The 25,773-nt window shown below is 43.2% G+C and overlaps 1 protein-coding gene across 1 annotated transcript in view; it reads left to right on the forward strand.

Annotated features, from left to right (window-relative positions):
* The window catches only part of RYR3 (ryanodine receptor 3), a 491,041-nt gene that overhangs the window by 323,730 nt on the left and 141,538 nt on the right, over positions 1-25,773 (forward strand). Inside the window, exons 32-38 of the mRNA XM_063091474.1 lie at positions 1,156-1,321; positions 7,254-7,340; positions 7,743-7,969; positions 9,437-10,232; positions 12,031-12,231; positions 16,673-16,775; positions 17,746-17,883. Coding sequence (XP_062947544.1) covers positions 1,156-1,321; positions 7,254-7,340; positions 7,743-7,969; positions 9,437-10,232; positions 12,031-12,231; positions 16,673-16,775; positions 17,746-17,883 — 1,718 coding nt within the window. The remainder of the gene's footprint in view (positions 1-1,155; positions 1,322-7,253; positions 7,341-7,742; positions 7,970-9,436; positions 10,233-12,030; positions 12,232-16,672; positions 16,776-17,745; positions 17,884-25,773) is intronic.

Raw genomic sequence — 25,773 nt, forward strand, 5'->3', positions numbered from 1 at the left:
CTCACAGAGGAAAGTGATGGACTTCTACAGCCAGAAGGAACCTTAGAGAATTCTAATTAAACTCTTGGCTTTCCAAATGAGAGTACAGTTCAGAGAGGTACAGCAGCCCTCAGAGTTTACAGTTTGTTCCAGGTGCTGTCTGTGACACATGGCTGAATGCCCTCTCCCTGCCCCTGGACTGGATCGGTCCTCTGCACAACAGGAAACCAAGTTGCTGCGTCATGTCAGATTGACCTTGGGATGTTTAAAGAGGCTTCCCTTGCATCAGATATAGAGTCACTCTCTCATTTAACCTGGGAAAAATCACAAGGGACCAGGTTCCCTTAGATGATGTACACCAGGGTGGGCTTAGGAGGAGACAGAATTGGCTGCCCCTTGCCCATCACTCATCATGAGGGGTGCTGGGACACACTTCTGCCATGGTGCATCTTCTCTGAAACTCACCCAGCATATGAAATCCTACAATTAAGTAATCAGGGCTTGGAGCCTTGAAGGCGTTTGGGTTATTATAGCTTGTTTTTAAGTGTAAGTGCCTATAACATAGTTCTGCATTCTGGAGATTGGGAGACAGCTAATTGGGAAAGGCACCCAAACTGGTGGTTAGCCAACAGTGCAGGAAGCAGAACTCCAGGGACTGGAAAGACAGGGTAGTGTTGGTCAGGGAGGTGGGAGGGCATCAGAGACAAACTTTACCTGCCATCCTAGGAATGTGGGCCTGAGTTTTCAAGTGCTTATAGCCTTTTGCCCTTGATACTAGACGGGGACTCTGAGCCCAGATTTTTGTTTCTGCCTCTTATACCAAATCCCAATGCTGTAAGTTTGCTCTCTGTGCCTCAATTTCCCATCTCTGAGGTGGGACTACTACCATCCCCATTATCTGTTTCACAAAGGTGAATTGACATTGAGTCAGAGACAGTTATCTGAACATTGTGCTCTTTGGAAGGAGGTAGCCTAAAAGATTACCACATCCCTAAACTGAGTAATTCATGACTGAGTAAATTGGGTTGAAGCTGAATGAATTTATTTAAAAACAAATTATTTGGGGCTGATCAGAACGCTTCATCAGAAGGTTTTCAAGGCATTTCATGCTTGAGTCTTGATTACAAACAGCCCCAGTCCAGATTCTGTGCCTTTTCCTTTCTCTTTGACTCCTAGCGTGAAACGCAGCAACTGCTACATGGTCTGGGGTGGGGACATTGTGGCCAGCTCCCAAAGATCAAGTCGGAGCAACGTGGACCTGGAGATAGGCTGCCTCGTGGATCTGGCGATGGGCATGTTGTCCTTCTCGGCCAATGGGAAAGAACTGGGCACCTGCTACCAGGTAGGGGTGGCAACGGGGGCCAACCACTGGTGTCCTAGGCCTGGTGCTTGCAGACATGTCCTCCTCCTCCTCCATACTCAGCAGCCCCACCACAGGGTGTCGAATTGATGAGCACTCCTGGTCCATGAGCCATTTTGGACAATAAACCAACAAAAACAAAGTGACTTCATTTTATATAGAGGAAAAAAAAAGTTAAAAAATCATATTTATTGGTTGATCGGATATGCTGGTCATCTTTCTAGATGATGGAAAGGCTTTTCCTTGGCAATGAGCTCTAAAATGTTATTTATTCATTTCATAAATATTTCTTGTGCAGCCTTTATATTATCTGCACTCCACAAGATGAGGGGTTTAAAAAGTGAACAGAAATACTCTCACTTTAAGAAACTTCTATACTTAAAATAGAAACCTATGAAAACTAACTTACCAGGGAGTAGTCCCGTTGCAAAAAGTTTATTCGCATTCCCTATGGATACCTTACAGGATCCTTTAAAAATGTATTTATATAAATTGTATTTCCCTATCTCATGGACTGTGAACTTCTGTGAAACTACTCAGGAAAACCATCAATTATACACATGTAGGTTTACCTGTCATTAACCACAAAAAACTGATCTCTTTATCCTTGACGGCCAGCAGGCTGGGAAATGCCACATCTTAGATCTTCCCCTTGAAATTTTGCAATGAATGTTAGCACAGTAAAAACTTTGACAGATATTTTAGAAAGAAACTTATCTAGCTACGCATTTCTCAAGTTATTTGACCCAAAAAAGAATTTTTTAAACTTTAAACATTACTGATATTATGTGAACCTAGGGATCCACAGAGCTTGCCATAGGAAATACCAAATCAAGCAATTAAATTTCTGTATTAAACATCCTTGACACCCCAAGGGTAGAACAGAGAGTCATGTGTATGTGTAGACAGAGAGTGTTACACAAGGTCAGAGAAAGCAAGAGCTCACTCCCATCAAGGGTGGTCAGGAAAATGTTCGTTAAGGAGAAATCTTGATTTTGAAGAAAAATAAAAGAATTCTTCCAGGTAGAGAGAGAGGACTGTTGAACAAATGGCACAAGAAGCATTTGAGATTCGTCTGGGAAGGTAGGGAGGCAGAGATAGGAAACGGGGAGCCATTGACAGTTTCTGAGCAGGAGAATGACATGCAGTGTTTAAGGAAGCCAGCAGTCTTCCAGGGGTCAGCAGCTTAGCTAACTACAGCAGATAAAAAACATCTGATATTATGTAAATGGCTGAAACCCCTGATTCTTCAGTCAGTCCCAGTCTCCATCTTCCAGGCTGAAACACCTCTGAGCATCCAGTTTTCTGGCCTGTGGTTGGACAGGAGGAGTCAGGTGGGGAGCAGACAGAGAAACCATGCCAGATCTGAAGTGTTCATTGATCCAGAACAGATGTGCCAAACCCTTCCTGAGGCCGGGAACAGCCTGCTGGCAGCTACCTTGTCTCTCCAGTACCCTCTGCAGTGTGTGACACTCCCTGCACCTCCTCCTCCTGAGAAAAAGCAGAATCATCAATAACACTTGGCAAGCTTGGTCCGGCAGCTGGGGCCCAACTGGCCATTTCCAGAAAGAGGCATTTGCGAAGCCAGGCTTTGAGGCAGAAAGCAGAGTATTATTCTTCTAGTACTTTCTCATGATTCTGCCTCCTCCATGCCCAAATCCCCTGAGAAAATGCTTTATATACATTACTGCCGTCCTTCAGAATCCATTAGCTTTTTCCCATTAACTTTTGAAATGAGTTTAACTGAAGGGTCCTCCCTGAGCTACAGAAAACTCTAAAGTACCTAATAACTTTTAAGGCTGGTTGGGCTCTGGAGGTCCAAAAAAATTAATTTAAAAAAAAATGGCATTCACTGTAGCAGTGACTTGCCTGCCTCAGGGCCAAGCCCATGGTGTTGGGGAGGTGTTGCAACCAAGAGAACATTGTGGCAGTTTTATCCCGTCTTTCACAGTAGTTCCTGGGTGACTTTGGGCTGCTCAGCTGTCATCTCTGAGCTGGGGGTTGACACCTACCACCCAAAGTGCCGCCTTCTACTCCCTGCATAGAAATCCTGATTCCTTTGCTCAGTGGTCCCAGTCCTGACTCCCATCCTAAGGAATGTTGCTGTGATCGAGAGAGTGTCAGGGCTCTGTCCTGAAACCCACGGGCGGCTCACTGCCATCAGCCTCCCTCTCATCCCAGGCAAGAGCGTAACACGTCCAGCTGTGCGGCTGGTCGCCGGCAGTGGGATAATTGTTATTCTGCAGCTGTAGCCACTTTCATTTTTCAATTATCTCAAGAGGAACAGGCCAGCAATATTTAGACACTGACTCCCTATTCAGAAAGGACTAGTAACCAAAATAATGAGAAAAGGATTCTCTCAAACAATGTTGCTAGACCTCCCTATTAAATAGTGCTATGCAATTTGAAAACCTTTTGTTGTCCCACTTAATATAATCAGTGGAAAAATGAGAAATAAAATGTACAATCAAGAGCTACTCCTCAGTGATTGCCACGCCAGCCACACTGCTCTGAGGGCAGAGCCAGCCATCAGATTTACGAGAGGGGTTAGCTTTCAATTTAGGCCAGTTTCTGTGCCCTGACCTTCACACATGGTTAGAAACAGAACGTCTGTTATTACAAGGACAAAACAGAACAGCCTGTGATAAAAGTTTCCTTAAATACAAAAGAAAAAATGTCACAGCAGCTCCAAATCCAGGCTCGCTGCTCGTCCCCATTAGAATGTAAGCTGCTCGTCTAGCAGGTCAGCTCCTTCGGGACAGGGCCATCTCTCCTCTTGGCTGCTGCATCCCCAGCGTATGGAGCAATGCCTGGCACCTAGTGAGTGCTGGACAAGTATTTATCAGGCTAACTGACTTGGCTGGGAAGTTACTTGTATTTGTTATTTAGGGCTGCCTAACAAGTTGCCGCAAAATTAGTCCCTTAAAACAACTTCCATTTATTATTTCACTGTTCTGCAGGCTTGACTGTGTGCTCAGGTTCTCACAAAGCCAAAATCAAGGTGTCTGTTGGGCCAAGCCAGGCTCTTCTCTGGAGACTCTGGGAAGAATCCACTTCCCAGCTCGTTCAAGCCGTGGGCAGTATCCATTCCATGGTCGTAGGTCTGAGGTTCTGAGGTCCCTGTTCCCTTGCTGGCCATCAGTTGGGGCTTCTCTCTGCTTCTGGAGTGTGCCCACATTCCTTTTTCACATGGCCCCATCCATCATCAAAGCCAACAGAACATTATACAGAAGTAGCAGCTGGGGTCCTGAGGGCCTTCTAGAATTCTGCTTACCATACCACTAATGCCGTTTTTTTCCTTGTGTACACCCTCATGAGCCCGCACCTGTGTTTTCTTCTTATTTGAGTGACTGAACAGAAATTTTGATTGTTCATCGTGGTGGGGTATACTCTGCATGGTAAAAATAAACCTATCCCAGGACATCCTAAATGCTTTCAAAGCACCTGCTCTCTTCAGGGAGTTTTGAGGAGGGCCCTGGAGTTTGGCTGGGCAGTTTATGAAGTTTGCAGAAACAAGTCCTGAGGGACCTGACATACCACCTTCCCAATACCTGTGTGATTTAGGTCAGCATCAGAAGCCTCCAGATGAATGCATTTATCTCTCCCTATTTGCACAGACTCATGGGTTTCCTGATGGTCCAGATGAAGTTTTCCTAGCCACCAGAGCTCTCTGCTTACTTAAGGCTGCAATGATTTGAAGTTGTTCTAAACATCACACATTGAGTATTTGAGAATTCTAGGGGCCAGGCTAGGGATCGCCCCTACCTTATGGGTCTTATGTAAACCCAGGGTCTAGCACAAAGCAGGTATATGACAAGTACTAGATAATTATTTGTTGGATGTCCTTTACAGCACTTCTCTCAGGCGTAGCCAGGTATTCTAGCAGTCCACCCCCACATTTTGGTTTTACAGGCAATTAGCCCTTCCCGTAACATATGGGTGCCTGAAACATCGGGTACAAACCAATTGTTTGTACCTGCAACATGAGCCCACTGCTGTGTGCTAGAAAGGCCATGTGCTAAGCACAAGCCTGGGGTTTAACCAGTCTAGCCTGTTTCGTAATGAGGAAATGACAGCACTGGACCATGCAATCTTTTAAGTGACTTACAGCCATAAAAAATATGTTTTTATAAGTCATATGTCTAGGTGCATTGGGGAAGTTCATTATGTAAAGGGAGTCTTTAGTAAATACTCTAACAAAAAGAAAACTCACTGTATTCATTTTCCAATGCCGTACGAAAAAATTACCACTAACTTCGTAGCTTAAAATAACATACATTTATTATCTCACTGTTACCATGGGTCAGGAGTCTGGGCATGGCTTAACTGGGTCCTCTGCTCAGGGTCTCACAAGGCTGCAGTCAAGGTGTCAGCCAGGCAGCATTCTTTTCTGGAGCTCAGGCTCCTCTTCCAAGCTCACATGGTTGTTGGCAGGATTTAGTTGCTTGAGTGTATAGAACTGAGGTCCCATTTTCATGCTGACTGCAGCCAGGGGTTGCTGTCAGTCCTTGTCACCCACTGGAACTTCTCGTCATGTGGCCTCCTCACAAGTCCTCTTACCACACAGCAGCTTACCTCTCTAAGGCTAGTGGGAGAATCTTTCCAGGCTGCTGAGACGGAGTCTCATATAACCTAATTGAGGGAGTGACAGTCCCCTCACCTTTGCCGTATTCTATTTGGTAGAACAAGACATGAGCTCTAGGGGAGGAGATTATACAGTGGGATGACTCATTAGCGCCGCCTTAGGGTATATCCAACATACCCACCATCCCCTAATTTGCAGGAGGGGAGATTTGCAGGAATTTCCTAATGTCTACATTTGCTTAAAGACAGAGAGATCCAGTTGGTGAAATCAAAGTCCCAGCCTGTGAGTAGACTCCATGTCTTCTTCCATGTCTCCAGCCTTCCCTTAGAAACAGCATAGCATAGGGAATGCAGAGGCTGCTCTAGGTCTGCTTCTGCATCAAAGTGAGCAAGCAGTAAGTGGAGACACTGGTGTCATGAGTCAGTAAATCCACGTGCCTTGTCTGAGTGGCAGCTAGAAAACACTTAGGGAATTCTGAACTCTTTGACATAAGAACTGGAATTATAGTGAATGAGAGGGGAGTGGGGAAAAGTCCAGAGGAAACCAGGGAAAAGAGAGGCTTTGGGGGAAGACAGCCTCTTACTCATGCCAGTGAAGTACCTCACAGACTTTTCCTGCAGAGCAGCAGTTCTCCACTGGGGCTGCTTTGCCCTCCATGGGGCATTTGGCAATGTCTGGAGACCTGCGGGTTGTCATAACTGTGGTGGAGGTGAGAGTGATACTTGCATGTAGCAGGCAGAGGGCAGGGATGCCACTCAGTATTCTGCAATGCAGGGGACAGCTCCCTCAATAAAAAGTTACCAGCTTAAAATGTTGGTAGTGCCAAGGTGAAGAAACCCTGCCGTAGAATCTCCCTGGGCTTGCCTGACCAGCGTTGATCTGCCGTCAGAGATAATCCCGAGTCACTGCCCACCTTCCATTATCATCTCCTGTGGGCAGGCATGCTGAACGACAGTGCTGCCCACATGCCAGTGTGCTCTGTGAAGAGCAAGCACGTCATGCTTTTCATGACCTTATAGCATTGCCCTTAGTCGTGAGTCACTAGCTTCATGCCTAGCACTGTCCTGAGCACTGGAGAAGCTACTGGCTACAGGTACCTGAGAAATGAAAAGACCTGAGATTGTTCAGCCCCATGTAGAGAGTATTTAAGGTGGGGTGTGGTGACGATCTCTACTAACAGACTCCAGGTCTGAGAATTTCTGAACAGTGGAAATGACTACCCATCTTTCAGCTGAGATGAGAATGAAAGCGTTGAGTAAAACACCCAATGGCTTAGCAAGCTGTGATTTTATAGCTCTAGCAAACCTCTTGATTTGTTTTGGTTTCCAGGTGGAGCCCAATACCAAAGTGTTTCCAGCAGTCTTCCTGCAGCCTACAAGTACTTCTTTGTTTCAGTTTGAACTTGGGAAGCTGAAGGTATTTATCTGTCCCCTCATCTAATGGTGAAGACGAGCGAAGGCAGCAATGGCCATTAGGGGGAAAATCCCAGGCCTCAGGAAACAGGAGAAGCCCTATTGCTTCTCATATATCACCCTCTGCCCAGGTCCCTACATTTTGCCTTTGAAATTCAGATGACAGAACATGCATTCTTATTTTCTCCTTCTCCCACCTCTTTTGGATGCTGAAAGAATTAACTAATGCTTATATATCCCATTACTCAAGGTCCTAATTAATGCTTGGAAAACCTTTAGAGTTCTCCTGGATACGTTTGTCTCTCTTTAATTAATACTAACCCTGTTGGTTATCATGGGCTGGGCGCATTATCCAGCAACCGGGACTCTCCATATCGCACGTGTGTTTCTTCCCACCTTGCTCCAGAACGCAATGCCCTTGTCGGCCGCCATATTTAAAAGTGAAGAAAAGAACCCAGTCCCGCAGTGTCCGCCTCGGCTGGACGTCCAGACCATCCAGCCCGTGCTCTGGAGCCGCATGCCCAGCAGCTTCCTGAAGGTGGAGACAGAACGGGTGAGCGAGCGCCATGGTTGGGCGGTGCAGTGTCTGGAGCCCCTGCAGATGATGGCGCTCCACATCCCCGAGGAGAACAGGTGCTGGAGGGGGCCCCAGAGGAACGGGCAGGCCTGGGAGGTGGGGGAGGCAGGGCCAAGCGAGCCAGGAGGGAACTTGAGTGTCCTCACTGGATCCTGAGCAGTCCCAAGATGACTGTGGATCTCCCCAGCATCTCCATTTCTATTCTTTTTCTTCCCCACTTTCATTATTCACACAAACAGCAGGAAATGCACTATAATGTACCTGCCACGGGGCCTTTGTTGTCGCTCCTAGTGCCTGGGGTCAGGAAACATTTCTGTACCTTTAATTAAAAATCAAGTGACCCTGAAATATACATCATTTATGATGAGAAGGGGAAGAATGAGGCATGCCTCGCTTAACTCAGAGAACAAAGAATCGGGCTCCTGTTCTCTCAGTGTTAAGAGGTGCTGTCAAATTATGGCCCAGACTCAATCCCTGTGCTATCTCTTTCTGGCTGTGTGGCCTTGGGTAAGTTACTTATGTCCTCTGAGCCTTGGTGTCCTCATCAATATGGTGAGATAAATGCCCACCCAAAGGTTTACCGAGGAAAAAAAATTAGATTGTATAGTTAATATCTAATACAGTTTCTGTATATAGTAAGAATTAAATAAATCTTATTGTTGGGGTTATTATCTCCTCATCTCTTTAACTGAGTAGTAGAGTAATGGGTAGAGGGTGCAGCTACATTATTTGACACCTGCATAGCTCCCGTTTAGGTGTCCCATTGTATCACCAGCAGCAGCAGGACAGGCTGGTGCAGGGAAGCTTCAGGAAAGACCAGGAGCCCTGCCAAGTAAGCCAATTCCAAAGGGTCCTTAGATCCATGATAAGGAGTAAGAACAAAATGGAAAATTTAAGCAGAGATCAGAGCCTAAGCCCTGGACTCACGCAAACAAGGAAGCAATACACAGATGAATAGACTCTGAAGTCAGGAAGGAAAAAGTGCTTTGGATTATGCCAACTGATCTCAGTTGGAAAGTGTTTCCTCTCTGGACAGGAATGCAGGTGTGTTTGTTTTCAGGGGAGGGAAAGCCACATGGATGGTGGCAGATTGGAGATTACACAGCTGATGCAGATGGTAGAGGGCTGGAGGTCTTCAGCTACATCTTCTGGGGGGCTTTTACATCAGGAAATAGAGGGCCAAGTCACCTCTGTCATATACCTGAAAGTTTTTCTGTTTGAAGATTTGGAGTTTTTCCTCCTCATAAAGAGGACTTTCATATTTGGTAAACCAGTGTCTTTTAAGTCTTGCAGGTTTTTGAGAATCTTGTAGTTAGATGGGGACCATCAAGATCTGGGATATGGACTGGAGCCAAGAGACGAATGATAACCAGTAAGAGAAAGTGTGGCAGAGATCTCCATCCTTCTACCACCTCTGCCTTCGTTGGCTAGGTGAAATCCCTGGGGATTCAGAGAGTGAGATTGGGCTGAATTCTGGCACATTCTTCTCCCTATGGCATGGTTGCTTGCTTGCCTGTCCTCAGGTGTGTGGATATCTTAGAGCTCTGTGAGCAAGAGGACCTGATGCAGTTCCATTATCACACGCTGAGACTCTACAGTGCCGTGTGTGCCCTGGGAAACAGCCGAGTAGCCTATGCCTTGTGCAGCCACGTGGACATCTCCCAGCTCTTCTATGCCATTGACAACAAGTACCTCCCTGGCCTCCTTCGATCTGGTTTTTATGACCTGCTCATCAGCATCCACCTGGCCAATGCTAAGGAGAGGAAGCTGATGATGAAGAATGAGTACATCATCCCCATTACCAGCACCACCAGGAATATCCGCCTGTACCCAGACGAGTCTAAGAGGCACGGACTGCCCGGGGTGGGCCTCAGAACATGCCTCAAGCCAGGGTTCAGGTTCTCCACCCCTTGCTTTGTCATGACCAGTGATGAGCACCAGAAGCAAAGCCCCGAGATTCCCTTGGAGATTCTCAAGACGAAGGCGCTGGGCATGCTGACAGAGGCAGTGCAGTGCAGCGGGGCCCACATCCGGGACCCCGTTGGGGGATCTGTGGAGTTCCAGTTTGTGCCTGTGCTGAAACTCACTGGGACCCTGCTGGTCATGGGGGTGTTTGATGATGATGATGTTCGGCAGATCCTCCTCCTGATCGATCCCTCTGTGTTTGGGGAGCACAGTGGGGAGACAGAGGAGGGAGCAGAAAAGGAAGAAGTAACCCAGGTGGAGGAGAAGGCAGTGGAGGCTGGGGAGAAGGCCAGCAAGGAGGCTCCAGTCAAAGGCTTGTTGCAGACCCGATTACCTGAGTCCGTCAAGCTGCAGGTAACTCTAGGCAGCAAAGATCATGCCCTGAGACAGGGCCTGGGAGGGAAAGAGTGCAGCCTGGTTGTGAGGCTGGGACTTTGGGCAGCAGAAATGCTCAGAACAGGAGCTCATAGATGGTGCTTGTCCTGGTGTGGAATGCACTCCCTAAGTCTCGCCAAGCCAAAATGAAAATAGTAACCTTTGTCAATAAGGCACATGCTTGAGAATTGTTTTTCAGATTCCAGCGATGGGTTTGCCATGATCTTTTCTCTTACCCTTTGGGGCTCAAGTGGTCATTTGTGAGATAGCTGTCTGGAGAGTGGGGAGCCTTTGGCTGTGGAGTCAACTGAAGGAACTGGCTCATAGGGTCATCACACGCCTCACCTGCTCCCATTGGGTGCAGGCCCTGATCTTTAAGTTGATGTGGACCTGTTACTGTTCAAATAACTGCCATCAAGCTGAGGATAGCCATGCCCTTACAGCTGCCCCCGTGGCACCACCTAGGAACCCTCAGTGCTGCCTAAAACATAGGCTTTCCAGTTGTTAGACAGCATCCATGATGCACTGAGGATGACAACTTTTGTCTTCTGGGCCACTGAGCAAAAAGAAAGAAAGATGAATGGAGCAGAACAGTCTGTCTCAGTGGAGCGAGCCTGGGTCAGGCATTCCTGCGCCTCAGCCGCTTAGTAGCTGTCTGAGCTTGCCAAGTCAGTACCCAGTCAGAGCCTTAGCTTTAATTATTTGTAGAATGGGAATGACACTACAATAAAATATAATATTAAAATATATATTTATAAAATACAATATATAAAGTGTTTATCATAAGATGTATTATAATAATCTGCAGTAGAGGTTCTCTTATCCAGTGCAATGAGTGGTCAGTTAATCAAAATCTTGAGTATAGAGAGGAAACATAACAAATTTTACATATGTATTTTAAACGTTTTATTAAAATATATAAATGTGCTATACTGATATAGCACCAGGACTTTTTCTTTAATGTGGTCCTTTGACTGGCATGTGGAGTCCTTTCTTTTTCATACGTGACTCCTGTAACACACCATCTACAATTGCCAGTTTGGAAGTTTTTAAAGTAGACTTTGATGTAGAGGTTATTGGAAAGCATCCTGGGTGTGGAATGCTTCTAGACTTTCTCCCATCTTTTGTAGTTGTCTCACACCCAATTTTAGAACTTAAAAAAAAAAAAATCAATTTGCCTTTTACAGATGTTTTCTAGTCATTCAGCTTAGTTTTCTTATTTCATTGGCTTACTTAGTTTCTGATTAAATGATGTAGTTATAGTTAGGTAAGACGAGCTTAAGATTGGGGTCCTGGTTCACGTGGTGGGAACAGAGGTGTGCACATCCAGGGTGTCCTGCTAGGTTAGAGCCCTCTGCTCTGCCCAGATGGATGAACAACACCTGTTCATCACATCAGTGGCTAAGTGGAAGCAGGTTAACAGAACTTCTGCTTTAATAAAAATTTCAGGAATGCACTGAGGATTGAAGGAGATAAATATGGCAAATGCTTGGCAACACGTCTGACCAAGCTGATTTGGTGCTGGTTTTTGAGAAAACATTTTCCTAGAAATGCTGTACTCTCTCTCCATAGCACATTGACTCTGTCTTTAGTGAGCTCATTTTCCTGTTGTCCCCCTGGCCAACTTAGATTCAAGTAATAGTTCTACGGTTGTGTGACACTGGACAAGTTACTTTAATCGTCTAAGCATTGTTACCATCTATAAAATGGGGATGCTAACAGCTTCACCAATGTACATAAAATGTTATATAAGAATATATATGTATTTTTGTTACAGATGTGTGAGCTCCTCAGCTATCTCTGTGACTGTGAGCTACAGCACCGAGTGGAGGCCATTGTGGCATTTGGTGACATTTATGTCTCCAAGCTGCAGGCAAATCAGAAGTTTCGCTACAATGAGCTCATGCAGGCCCTGAACATGTCTGCAGCCCTGACCGCCCGGAAGACCAGGGAGTTCCGCTCACCCCCGCAGGAACAGGTGAGAATCCCTTCCTGAGCCTCTCTCCAATTCCTGGGGAAGAACCGAAGGCTGCAGAGTGGGGCACAAGAAACCTTTATGGTGTCTGGGGCAGCCTCAAGAGCTGTGGAAGATTAAAAGACCTACCGCAACACCAGGAGACAGGTCTAGTCCTATGCTAACAACAACTGAGGAACATGTGCCAATTGTCTCGGGTGGAAAAATTACCCTTTCTGAGCTGGACAATGGGCGGGGCTTCCTCCCTTCCCTCAGCATCGCCTCCCTAAACCTCTACTACTGGGTCAAAGACCAACCACTGTTGGGATTCAGTTGTCACCTCAGAATTCACCACTCAGAAGTATTTTTGCCAACCCTTCTAGAAGTCACCAACTCTGCATCAGAGGCCAGCAGAATGTGATCAATGTGCCCCAATTTATGAGAGCTGGTGCACAGTGCTCCTCATCTAATGTGTCCAAACCCCCTTGCCTGGTGGTGCAACCCTCACAAAACCACCCAAGCTGGTGAAGCCTGGGGAGCAGGACTTGGCAATGAGTCATCTTTTGTGATGTGTTGTATTCGTTCTTTGTATACCCCACCTTGTGACCAGCCTATACCTAGATGGGAAGGCTGCCTTGAGAAGAGCCAAAATCCTGGTGAGAAACTTCTAAATGAGGGAGGGACATCTTGTAGAATAATAGTTTTCATTTATCCCACTGCTCAGCTGCTCAGTTACACCCTGCAGACTGGTTGGCCACCGCTCCCTAAGTATTCAAAGGAGAAGATAGGTCTGTCAGTGAAGAAATTAGTGTTCTGTCTCTGAAACCAGATCTTTTGGATCTTATATGTATATATTTAACAAGCAGCCTATCCATAAATGTTGTCATCATAATTACACCATTTTGTATTAATGGTGCAACTACAACGTCATCTGAATACTTTCCTAACCTATTTTTAGAGCATAGGTATTTATATTGGTTTAAAAATGAACCACATATCTTGGCTTCTAAAAGATTCACTTGAATGGTAGTGGCCTTGCTGAAGTGCAGGCAAAGCTTATATCCCTTTGCTAGACACAAAATGAGAAGGCCCTTTCGACTGATGGGAATAGATATTTGCACTGTGCCTAGTGCACGAGTGTGCTGTCTCCCCAGTCGCCTCCCAGGATGTTGTTGAAGGCTTTACAGATAAAAAGGCTACTTCTCAGGCTACTTTTGACTGGCCTTTTCACTGGGTGTGAATGTTCCCCATTTCATCTATTTGTGAGCAACAGGAAGGCAGAATGCCATGGTGATCAGAGCACAGGTGCCGGCTTCAGACTGCAGGGTTCCCATCCTAGCTCCCTGTCACTCGCTCTGTGGTCTTGGGCACGTGGCCTCTCTGTGTCTCCACTTCCTCAGCTGCAAATGTGGATAGTGTTTGCATCTCTTTCCTAGCATTCTTGTGAGGATGCCACGAGATGATTTGCTTAGATTGCTCAGCAGGATGCCTGTCATAGAATGAGCGTTCTTTGAGTTCTGGGACCCACCATGAGGTTTAGTGTTAGAAGTATTTGCATTTGCCTACTGCCATGCTCTGTGACCTTCTGTCAGTGACCCAGTGAGTTGAGTTCATATGTTTACTGGCATCTTCTTAACCCAGCCTGGATTGTTCATCTAACACTGTCCTCACAGGCGTAGCTCGTGATCCCGGCTCCTGGAAGGACAGTAGCTGCCACCCTTTCCTTCCCTCATCTTCCTCCATGCCTTCTCTTCCACTGTCCCCAGGGCCTACCATCACCTCCTCCTTCAGTCTCCTAAACAGTCTTCTGAGCAATCACTTCAGAAGTCAGTAACTCAAGAAATTCTTCCCTAATATATTAGATCAGTGATTCTTGAGCAACATGAGAATAACCTTAAGGGCTTACTAAAACCTAAATTGCCTGGTCTCATCCCAAGGGTTTCTAATTCAGTAGGTCCAGGGCGAGGACCAAGAATTTGCATTTGTAGCAAGCTTTCAGGTAATGCTGATGCAAGAAAGGATACTAACTGCTATAAAATTGCAGTTGTCTCATCTGCTGCCCCTCCCAAATACTCACTTCTAGAAGGCAACTACTCATAGAGTTCTCTGCATAAGGAAGAGTTTAATATTATCAAAGCATGTGGAGGATTTTGATCAATTTCAGAGGCTAGCAATAAGGAATCACTTGGAAAACAGGATGCATAGGAATTAGGATTACATAACAGTGATAGTCTTCTACAATTTGAGGGGAGAAAGTAGAGGTTTTCAGCCCTATATCCAGAGAGTATTTAAAGAGATGAAAAAAACCTGGGAGATATAACTAAGTACAAAAGAAGGTAAGACTAAGATTAGTCCCATGGTTGTTGGCAAATTAGCCAAGCATAGTTAACCAGCCTTTCACTTCCAAAAGGACTTCATTAAAGGGCATAACCTGCAGCAGAAAACTCTGCTCAGACTCATCTTTCAGTTTTATGCCCTGCAGGCAGGTGGGCCACTGCTTCCTAAGTGTTCCACCAAAGGAAAGTTATTTTACTAGAGAAATTAGTTTTCTGACTTTCAAACCACATCTCAGATCTTATTTTTATTTAATAAGCAACTTATCAGTATATGCTGTTGATATAATTACCACAATTTAATATCATGGAACAACCACAAAAATAACTTTTCAACCTGTTTATTGATACTATCTCATTATAAACAATACCTGTACCTACTTACAAAAAAATGGTTTGCAGTAGAAGCTTTGATTAAGGTTCTTCCTAGTAATGTTAAATAAGATTCATGGTTTAATAAGAGATGGTAAATTTTTCAACCTAGAAATTCTAAACAGAGAGAAAATACCCTTTGCCGGATGTTTGGATTATCCTGACTAAGACAGCAAAGTGAACAAGATTACCTCTAGTAATCTTGTGATATTCCTCAGTCCCTCCAGATGTTCACTGACCTGGTGTCATGGGCCCATGGAAAGAATTCAGAGGTCCAGGAACCTGGGAGGAAAGTGAATGACAATTTTATTTTCACTAATCTCTGGTAGCATTTCTTTTCACTATTAATGTAGGCAGCAAAACAAATACCTGACTTTGTCACCAACAGGAATTGCATATGTTTTCATATCACATTACAGTGGTTACAGTATCTAGAAATATCATCCACATTCATCACTATTTCAAGATCACAGTGGTTATGAGACCTGCCACTAGGTCTTTTTATCTAATGAGTTGATAAAGAAATGCATATATTACTATATTACAAATTTCTTTTTTTATGATTTTGATAATTGGGTTTCAATATCGTTATATTGTTTCTCTTTGTAATCCTATATGATTTATTTTATGTGTTTAAAATATTAATCTGAGAAGCACTCTGTGGGTTTCACCAACCTCTCAGAGAGGTCTACGGTACAAAAACAGTTAAGAATCCTTGAGACAAAACCATAAAGAAAAAGATGGTAGATTAACTGCAATACATAGATCTACATGTCAAAAACAAAAACAAAACAAAATAAAACCTAGTAAACAAAATTAAAACTTACTAAAAACAGAGAAATATATTTGGAGTATGTATTACAAAGAATTAAAAATCCAGAGGTATGCAAAGCATTCAAGGATCAATTTTTTAAGAGATAATTACCCAGTAGAAAAATCGAAGAAGAACATGGACGGGAAACTTATAAAATCTGAAATAAAATTAGTCTTTATGTGTGGAGGAACAAAGTTTAACCTCACCAATTAAATGCAAATTAAAGCAGCAGGGATATGACATTTTTCACCCATTAAATTGGAAAATACTTGAAAATGTGTTAACTCTCATTACTGTAATGGAGACAGCAAAATAATATACACTCTTGTACAAATTTGGTAATAATGCAAATTGTTGTGAGCTTTCTGGAGGGCAATTTGGCAATTCATATCAAAAGCCATTAAAATGTACAAAACTGTTGCTCCAGTCATTTCGCTTCTAGAAGTTTATCCTAAGAAAATAATCAGAGAGGTGATCAAAAATTATTTTAGAGGAAATTCAAAGCAACTTTATTTATAAGGACAAAAAAATGGAAACAACTTAAATATAGTATAACCTATTAAAAATAAGGTTAAGAAGATGAGAAAATGTTCAAGACAAATTAAGTGAAAAACTAGTTTAAAAAATGGTTTCTAGTATATGGTCCTAATCTGCATGTGTATTCCTAAAGTCTGGAAGATATTAACTGTAGTATTAACGGTGGTTACCTTTCAGTGGTGGGATCGCAGTAAATCTACTTCTTTAGGAATTCTCCAAATACTGTGCAATTAATAAATTACCTTTAAAATCAGAAAAAAAAAGTGAAAACTACTTTTAAATGTTGGCCACTTTTACAGAAAAAAAAAAAAAAAACTTAAGTAAAATTTGCAAAAAAATGTTAAGTGTTTGTCTAGGGCAAGATCTGACACTGAGAATCAACTAGCCATTCTTCTTTTGCCCCTCAAAGATCAACATGCTTCTTAACTTTCAACTGGGAGAGAATTGCCCCTGCCCAGAGGAGATCCGGGAAGAGCTGTATGACTTCCAAGAGGATCTTCTCAGTCACTGTGGTAAGCTTCTGAGAGAAAGACTTTAAGAAAAGTTTGCTTCTTATTTCTTCATTAGAAAGCTTATGGGGGGTTAGGAAGTTATTTCTGTGTTTAAAATTACAATCCAAATTGTTCAAGAAGTGACTCGATCCAAATTACTTGGATCAGAGAAGATACAGAAGATAACCCTGGCAGAATATATGACTGAAATTGCTTCTGCCTAGAAGTGGTTTAGCTGAGATATAAAGAGGGAACAGGATCTGTGGAAGAAGAAGGAAAGTAACTGATCCTTATATAAATAAACCTCACCCATTTTATTAAAGCTAGATAGTTGGGACTTTGCTCCCAGCTGAACTGAAATTCTGATCCCCTTTGCTTTTTAGCTATTATAATAGGGTATGTGTGTATGTACGTGTGCGTGTGTGTGTGCAGGTTGTAACTCCTGCCCTTAACAATTCTAAGCCAGCAATCCCTACTTTAATATGCATCTGCTGGTTTTCAATCACTCTCAGTATTTCTGTTGCTTGTACATGGTGTAATATATGGGTAATAGGTGAGCTTTTCACTTGAAGTAACTTGATGTTAACTCTTTCTTTCTAGAGATTCTGGAGCCCTCTTTGAATATAGATTAGAAAAAGTTAAGTCTTAGGGGCTGGCCACTTAGCTCAGTTGGTTAGAGCATGGTGCTGATAAAACCAACATGCAGGGTTTAATCCTTGTACTGGCCAACCGGCCAGCTGCCAAAAAATAAATAAATGGAATTTTAAAAAAGTCTTGGGACTAAAATTACTTGATATTTTTATACACAGGAGATTATCTTTTTTTTAAAAAGAACTTCTTGAAAGACAAAATGTAGGTAGGTGTTTATGGGAGGCTGACTATAGTGTATTTAGAAAGTTCCAGAAGGATAGGAAGTAAGTTTTTTTATTCTTTCTAACACAATGATTTCATGTACTGTCTGAGGTTTCCACTCTGTTCTGTGACTTGCTAGGAGTTCCCCTGGAGGAAGAGGAGGAGGAGGAGGAAGATAGCTCCTGGACAGGAAAACTCTGTGCCTTGGTGTATAAAATCAAAGGCCCGCCCAAGCCAGAGAAGGAGCAGCCAGCGGAGGAAGAGGAGAGATGCCCTAGTAAGTGACAGTGACTATTAGTCATGGTACTCCCAACCCTGTGCACTTCCAAGACTTAATTAGGGTAATTGGCTTTCTAACAAACACTGTAAAATACGTACGGGCTACTTAATGTCAAAGGAAGTATCTGAGCATTATGTTGTAGCTGCTGATAGTTACTGTTGTGTATTTTGGGCCCTGCCTTTCTTCTGATTGAAGGGACTTACTTTCAGACTCTTCTGAAAACTAAGAGATCGATGGCTTGGTGTCTGCTCTAATTGTCTGTCTACTTAGAAATGTGTGTAAACAAATTTCTGTTCTCCTTTTTTGAACGTTTTCAGAGTCTTCCTTTTTTAACCGTTGTCATTTCTGTCACTTGTTTGTGGTTCCTTAGCATGGAAAATTGCTCCAATGAGAAAATAAAATAATAGTAAGAGGGTTTTTAAAGGAAATAGGATGTGGGGTTGGGGGGTCATTATTTCTGGTTTTTGACTATGATATTAATAGTGCAGCATCCTAGAGGAGTTTGACCTATTTTCAACAAGGCCAAGGCTTATCTAAATTCATTTCTCTAACGCTTTATGCTATAGATGACTCTTACCATTTTGACGCAAGTTGAAACAAGATCATAATTTGTTCTGCAGGGCAGTTGACTGTCTCTAAACCATTAAGATTTCAAGAGGAAGATTGTCTGAGTATTACATATAATCATTCTTCTTGGTACAGATTCAGCAACTTTATCATTTGTCTGAAGAAGGAATTTCCCAGGTTTAATATAGTTGCCTTTTATCTCGTTCGTTCTTCCTATCCATCTTGGAATACACTTCCAAATCACAGACTAGAGCAACAGACTGTCAAGATACGATTGGTCTGTCTGAAAACATTACTTTAGGGTTCATACATCTTATTGCCCTTTGTATTGACCATTCATCTTCATCAGAACTTCTCTGAGAGGAACAAATTCTCACCATTTATCAGTGGAAGTGTTGAAGCCTCTGGAAGAGTGTATGGGGGACTTGGTACTGGCAACTCTTGATCAGTCATATCAGTCACCACGGGAAGGGTGGGTCTTTGGTGAGGACATGCCAGCAGGACATGCCAGCCGGATTCTACAGCCACACAAAAAATGTGAGTTTAGATGCCCTATGTGGTTACTGTAAAAGCAGAACTCAAAATAGACTGAGCTAACCCATACAAGCATGCTTCAAAAAGTTCATGGAAAGATTCATATTATCTTTTAATTCTATTTTTCTGTGAACTTTTTGAAGTACCCTTGTATGTCTCCTATGTTACACCTGAGAATCTATTTTGAAAGTGGGTGCTTCTTTGTGACCTCCTTTCTAACAGTACATCATGACTGGGGGTCCTATAAGGTGAGCAATTTCAGGTGAGATGGAGTCCGTCAGATGAAATCACTTGTCATCTACCTCTGTGAAGTCTCCCTAACTCTAAGAATGGTGTTCAGGCCCCAAGGGTTGCAGTCTGCAGCTACCTCGGGCCTCAAGCAGACAGACCCCATTCTGTCTGTTTTGGAAGAACGTGCACACCTGAGAGGCCAACCCAGTGTGAGTTTCCTGTCTTCACCCCACGCTGCTTCCCTTCTGAGAGGCTCAAGCTTTGTTTCATTAGTGTTCTGGGATCCAAGAAATAGAGGAAATGGTCAAGGTGGTCAAGCGCTTCTGGTGGTCAGCATATGTGTTCCCTGCCGAGTGTTCCAGAGACATAGATCCCCTCACTCAGGGCTAACGTTTTAAGATAAATTCTTGGAAATGGTTTCACCACCACCCCCCTCAAAAATTGTGTTAAATTTGATCAAATGGAAGCAATGTTTCTGAATGTATAGCCAGATGCAAGATAAGGTCAAAATCCTTTAAAGTATTGTAACATTGTCCGTGTTGTTGCTTATCTGGTTTCTCATACCCTTGCATTTGATAAAAAATAAAAGTGTAGATAATAATAATAACATTCTATAGTGAATTGACAATTTACCAAATACCTCCAGGTATGTTAGTTTACTTCTGTTAATTTTTTTCACTCCATTGTGTAGTTGAGAGAAGTAGGGCTCAGAAGAATTAAGGGATATTTGTTCATTTATTTATTCTTTCCACCCTCATCTGGTTCCCCCAAAATTTCCAAGTGACTGATTGTCACCAGTCTAGGATAACTAAAGTGAGGGAAGCTATGACTTGAACTCAGATCTTCTGACTCATTCCATTGTACCATACTCTTCCACCATACCATGAAGTTTGACAAAGAATTTGTCAGTGTGTACATCATGAGCCCCAACACAAGTACCCACATGGAAAACAGCTTTTAAAAATCACTGTCTTTTCATCTTACTTACTATATCTGTGAGGTAACTCAATGCATCACTCAGTGATGCATCATTATATGTAGGAAATATGAACACTACAAGATTAAAAGTTTTAACACTGAAAAGTCAGCCAAACTGAAAATCTGGACTCAAGAGTGTTCAGAGAAGGTGGTGGTGAGCCACTCTGCAGCTTTACCTCTATGAGGAGCTGGTGTTGGACAGATGATCCACAGAAAAACCTCAACTTTTCTAAGAAAGAGGGAGAAACAATGCCCTGATACTCATGAGAATTCTGCTAGCTGGCTCAATGTTAAAAGGATTTGCCTCAATTTACTCCAAGCCGTATTGTCACCGAAAGCTGTTGCAATATCATTAAGGGATCATATGATAATGAAGAAGTAAAAAAATCTAATAGCAGCCTGCCATACTAAGTCACTTTTTTTTTTTTTTTCATATCCCAACCCAGAAAATTCCCTAGAAAATGTTTTGCCTGTTAATTCTCGACTAGTGTTTCTCATACACTGCAGTTGAAGCAGAGCTTGGGTAGTACATACTCTTCTGGGCCATTCTTCTGAAGAAGAAGATCAGAACTGCGGGTGACCCTGGAGGTGACTGTGGACCCTTCAAGCCCCAAAACTGCTACTTATGTGAGCTCTTGCGCAGTCACTGAATGACCTAGGAGCCCTAGAAATTCTCTCCCTGCTAAGTGCTGCAGCTTGTTTAGTGCTGAGGAGGAGAGAACGTCTGCTGAGCCCCCAACACAAATACTCACATGCAATGTTAAGATAACATCTGTGGAGCTCAGACAGTATTTCTATGCCTCTTTTCTCAATTCCAAATAACCTCTCCCTAAGGTACATGCACCCAGACACCTCCTCCATGAAGTCTTTCTTTCAACCTCACCCTCCTTCCGCCAGCCCCAGACATATTGTAGAATTTCTAATAGGGCATGTATGACTTACCTGGGGTATTTGTATTGTACACTTGTTTGTTTGCCTTACTGGCTCAGTCGTCATGCAGGGAGCACGTCTTACTTGTTTCCACATTTGTCTCAATGGCACAAATCTTTTTGACCTCCAACTGCATGTTTGTCACTTAAGATTCACAAAGATGAAGAGAATGGGGACCTTACAGACAAAGAAGGAAATGGGCATGGATAGGCAACTCAATATAATTGTGAGGTCAGATGTAGTATAATAGAAGTGTAGACAAAATACAGTAAGTGGCCACAGTAAAGTTTTGACTGCTGAAGTCTGTCAAACGGGTCATGCTGTTGGTGTCATTCCTAGAGTCTGCTTTAAAGTTGTCAAAATAGCCATTGTCTCTCTTTTGGCCCTATACAAACACAAGAAGGAAAAAAACAAGATCATAAGTTTTGATGGTGAAAAAAACACAGTAGTAATAAATTTTAACATACCAACAACAACAACAACAACAACAAAAAACCCAGAAAAACATTAGTTGGTCAGAGAAGGGAACTGGGAATGTGTCCCTGACAAATATACGTAGGTGAAAAAAAGAATTAAAAAAAAGAAAAGAGAAAAAAATAATAAAAAGAAAATAAAAATAAATATAGGTAGGTAGGTAAAATAAGAAGAGAAAGGCATTTTTGATGGAAAAAGATGCTCTAACAAAGGCTCAGAGGCAGAAGAGTTCAAGTCATATTCTAGGAGTGGCGACAGAGTGGCTGAATTGTAAAAGGAACACAGTGGGATAGAATGGGAAAGTAAGGTAGTGTTAGAACACAGAGTGTTCTGAACAATCCAGTGGTCCAACTGCCTTCTGTCTTAGAGTGTTACCTGTTTGTTACACCAAGGTATTTTGTAACACACAGCCTTGCAATTGCAGGGAGAGAGGCGTTCACATTTATGAGGTACTCACTTTGTTCTCAGCACTGTCTTAATACTTCCATAAATATCACCTCATTTAATTCTCACAACGATATGCAGTAGACAATTTTATTCCTATTTTACAGTTTAAGAAACTGAAGTAAGGACAGATTAAGTAGTTTTCTAAACACACAGTAATGACATAAAAATTCAAACTTTTGTTGACCTCAGTCCAGTTTCAATCCATATCATTTATATAGTAACATCCTGTGCCCTGTAGGCAATGGCTGTGAAATGTTCTTGAGAAATAGATCTTTAATTTATTCAACAATAGTGAGGTAGTAATTGTAATGGCTCAATTCCTTGTCCCTCCCTTATCGTAATCCTTGTTTTAGCTTTGCAGTTGGAATCTGCTTGCATGTAAAAAAAATATCTAGAGTTATGTTAAGGGTTAACAGCTGAATGCACTTCTGAGCTCTGTGTTTCTGTGGTTTACAAGCCTGTCAGTTCTTGATTTTCCTGTGTTAGTGAAAGACTGAACTAAACCTCAACTTGTTAGATTTCCTGTGTGGGTGAGAGACAGAGTTGCTCTCTAGCTGGCGCTGCAGAAAGCCCCTGAACCACATCCCCCGACTCCCTGACCCAGATTGCCCACCTGTTAAAGCCCCCTACCCAAAGAACCGCCTGTTAAAGACCCCCAATTTGAGTAACTCTGCCTGGATACAGACAGAGAGCCAATAGTAAAGCTACCTTGCTTGCTTGCCCAAAAAGTATATAACTCCAGTTCTGCCTGCATTCGGGGCTCAGGATTTTGGAACACTAGTTCTCCTGAAGCCTGCTGGTATAATAAATCATCTGACTTTTCCATCTCTCCGAGTGACTGCATTTCCTTTGGCAACTCCTCTCTGTAACATTATGAGCACAGTGTTCTGGAATTAGACTGCCCATTCTTAACTTCTTGCTCTGCCACATAACACCTGTGAGGCTGAGCATGTGACAACTTCTCTGTGCCTTACGTTTCTCGCCTATAAAATGATCATAGCATAAATACTTCCCTCATTAGGTTGATGTAAATATTAATTTATTTAATATATTCAAAGTGCTTAAATGTGTGCGTGGCACATAGCAATTAATTTTAACTATTTGGGACTATTAAAATATTTATCACCTATGATACATCAGGCACTGTATCAGGCACCAATCAAACTATTTTAGCAGGATAATAATCTTTTAATTAATAATTTAGTCCTCAAGAACATTTTATAGCCATTGCCTGCAGTGGGGAGACATTAGAGGCATGGAGGTCTGGGTGGTGTGGTTAGTAAGATGATGGCCCCCAAACATGTCCACATCCTAATCTCTGGAAGCTGTGAATATGTTAGGATACATTGCAAAGGGAAATTTAGGTTGCAGATGGAATTAAGGTTTCTAGTCAGCTGGAAACTTCGTGGTGCATTGGAGTGAACCCAAAGGAATCACAAGGTTCCTTAAAAGTGAAAGAAAGTGACAATAGAGAGCCAGAGAGATGCAGTTTGAGGAGAACATGGCTCAAATTTCCTGGAGGAAGGAGCCACAAGCCAAGGAATGTGAGCAGCTTCTAGAAGACAGAAAAGTCAAGGAAAGGATCCTCCCTAGAACCTATACTCAGAAAGGAGTATACCCTGCCACACCTTGATTTTAGCTCAGCTCTGGGTGAGACTTCTGATCCACAGAACTGTAAGAAGGTAAATTTGTATCGTTTTAAGCTGCAAAGTCTGTGGGAATTTGTCACAGCAACAGTAAAAAACTAATACAGGTGGTGACAACAGAAAGTGGATTCCACATGCCAGACGCATTGTAAAGGTAAGGTTGGCATATTGTGGCAACCAATTAGAAACGTGAGGAAAAGGAATGCATTAAAAAGAGCCTTTACAGATTTCTGAGAGATAGATGGGCAATTGCATTAACAGACTGAGGGTGAGGAGGTGGAAGGACAGGGCCTTTCTTTAATTAAGCTCCGTTGAGGTCTCAAGAACATTTTCCAGGTAGTCTCACTCACCTTGATAGGCTTGCATGGCAGACAAAAAGGCATCATTAGCCCTGGCTTAGAGGTGAGAGAATGGAGAATCCTAGGCGTTAAGCACCTTGCATAGCAGAAGTCATCATATTTGGCTCCCAGGCTGGTACTTCACAGTAATAGATGCATAATGGGTATCTGCAATCTGTTAATTTACATGTCACAAAATAATAAAAAATTTTAAAAATTTAAAAAAAAACACATCAGCCGCTGTGGTTTAGTGATGGAGAAGAGAGTTTGGTTCTCAGGAGAGAGAAAAATCTAACATTTACCAAGTGCCTGCTTTGTGCCAGGTACTGTGCTAGACACTTCAGTTCCCTCATTTGGCTTCACCCTCACAACAAGCAACCAAGCAGAGTGACCCCAGGTTAACATTTTATACACTACGCAACTAAGCCTGGGAGAGGCAAAATAATTTGGACAAGGCCTTGTAACAAGTAAGAAAGAGACCAAGATTTGCTTCATATCCAGGACCCATGCTTTTCCCAGTTGCAGAGGTGCCTGGGAAGGGGACTGCTGGGGTGGAGGGAGGAGACAGGAAAGCAGAGATACCTAGGATACATGGCTGGGAGCTTGCCTCACAATTGATTTACTGTCCATACTGAGTAGACACTGCTACAGGTCAAGTGTGTCCCCTGAAAGTTCATGTGTGGGAAACTTGATCCCAACTGGAACAATGTTAAGAGGGTGGGAAATCCAATTATGGTATTTAAAAGGTGGGGCCCTTGAGAGGTGATTGGATCATGAGGACTGTGCCCTCATGAATGGATTGATCCATTCACGGAGTAATGGGCTGCTGGTTTAATGGGTGGTCATGGGTGTGGTTCTGATGGCTTTATAAGGAGAGGGAGTGAGCAGGTTAGCTGCCAGTCTTACCATTCTCTCACCATGGGATACCCTGGTCGCCACGGGATCCTGCAGAGAATCCCACCCAGAGGAAGGCCCTCAGCAGAGGTGCCTGCTGGACTGTGGACTTCCCAGTCTCGGAAACTGTAAGAAATAATTTTCATTTCTTTATAAATTACCCAGTTTCAGGTATTCTGTTGTAAGCAACGGAAATGAGCTAATATAGGCACAGAAACTGAAATAAAAGCAATTTGTTTACTTTCCCCACAGACTAAAGACAAGGACCTCAGTACCCTGAGTCCTTTGCTGTCCCTTCTCTGCTCCATCTTCATTTCAGGGGTTTCTCTCCCTAACGCAGCAGCAAACATCCTCTGTCCTCTCTGTGCCCTTTTCTCCGTCATCACCACTGGTCATTTCATAGTCTGGATGTTTTGAGAAAGTAATTATGAGGCTGGTTGACCGATTTCAAAACAACAGGCTAATGATCTCCATGTGATGGATGAGACCCCCTGAGGCTACTGAGAAGGTCTGGCAGGATCGGGTTACAAGCACTGAAGTGCAGTTTCGTTGGTGGATTGCAGGCTGCCTCCGACAGTGAAGGGTGTCCAGCCGGCTAAGTTAACAGGCCTGGGGGTGTTAACAAGCCTAGTCCAGCCGGCTAGGTTAACAAGCCTACACATAGCCCCCCCTGAGAGCCAGGTTCTAGGGCTGCCAGGACAGAATGACTGGGGCAGTTTTGTGGTGTCCACGGCCAGTAGTGGACAGGGTCAGGAGGCTCTGTACCTGGTGCACCTTCTTCTGTACAGCTCTCACTGCCATGGCTGCTTCAGCTGACTACCTGCTTACAGGAACCTGGTTTTGTTTAT

The sequence above is a fragment of the Cynocephalus volans genome, chromosome 3 (assembly GCF_027409185.1).
Source record: "Cynocephalus volans isolate mCynVol1 chromosome 3, mCynVol1.pri, whole genome shotgun sequence".
Classification (NCBI taxonomy): domain Eukaryota; kingdom Metazoa; phylum Chordata; class Mammalia; order Dermoptera; family Cynocephalidae; genus Cynocephalus; species Cynocephalus volans.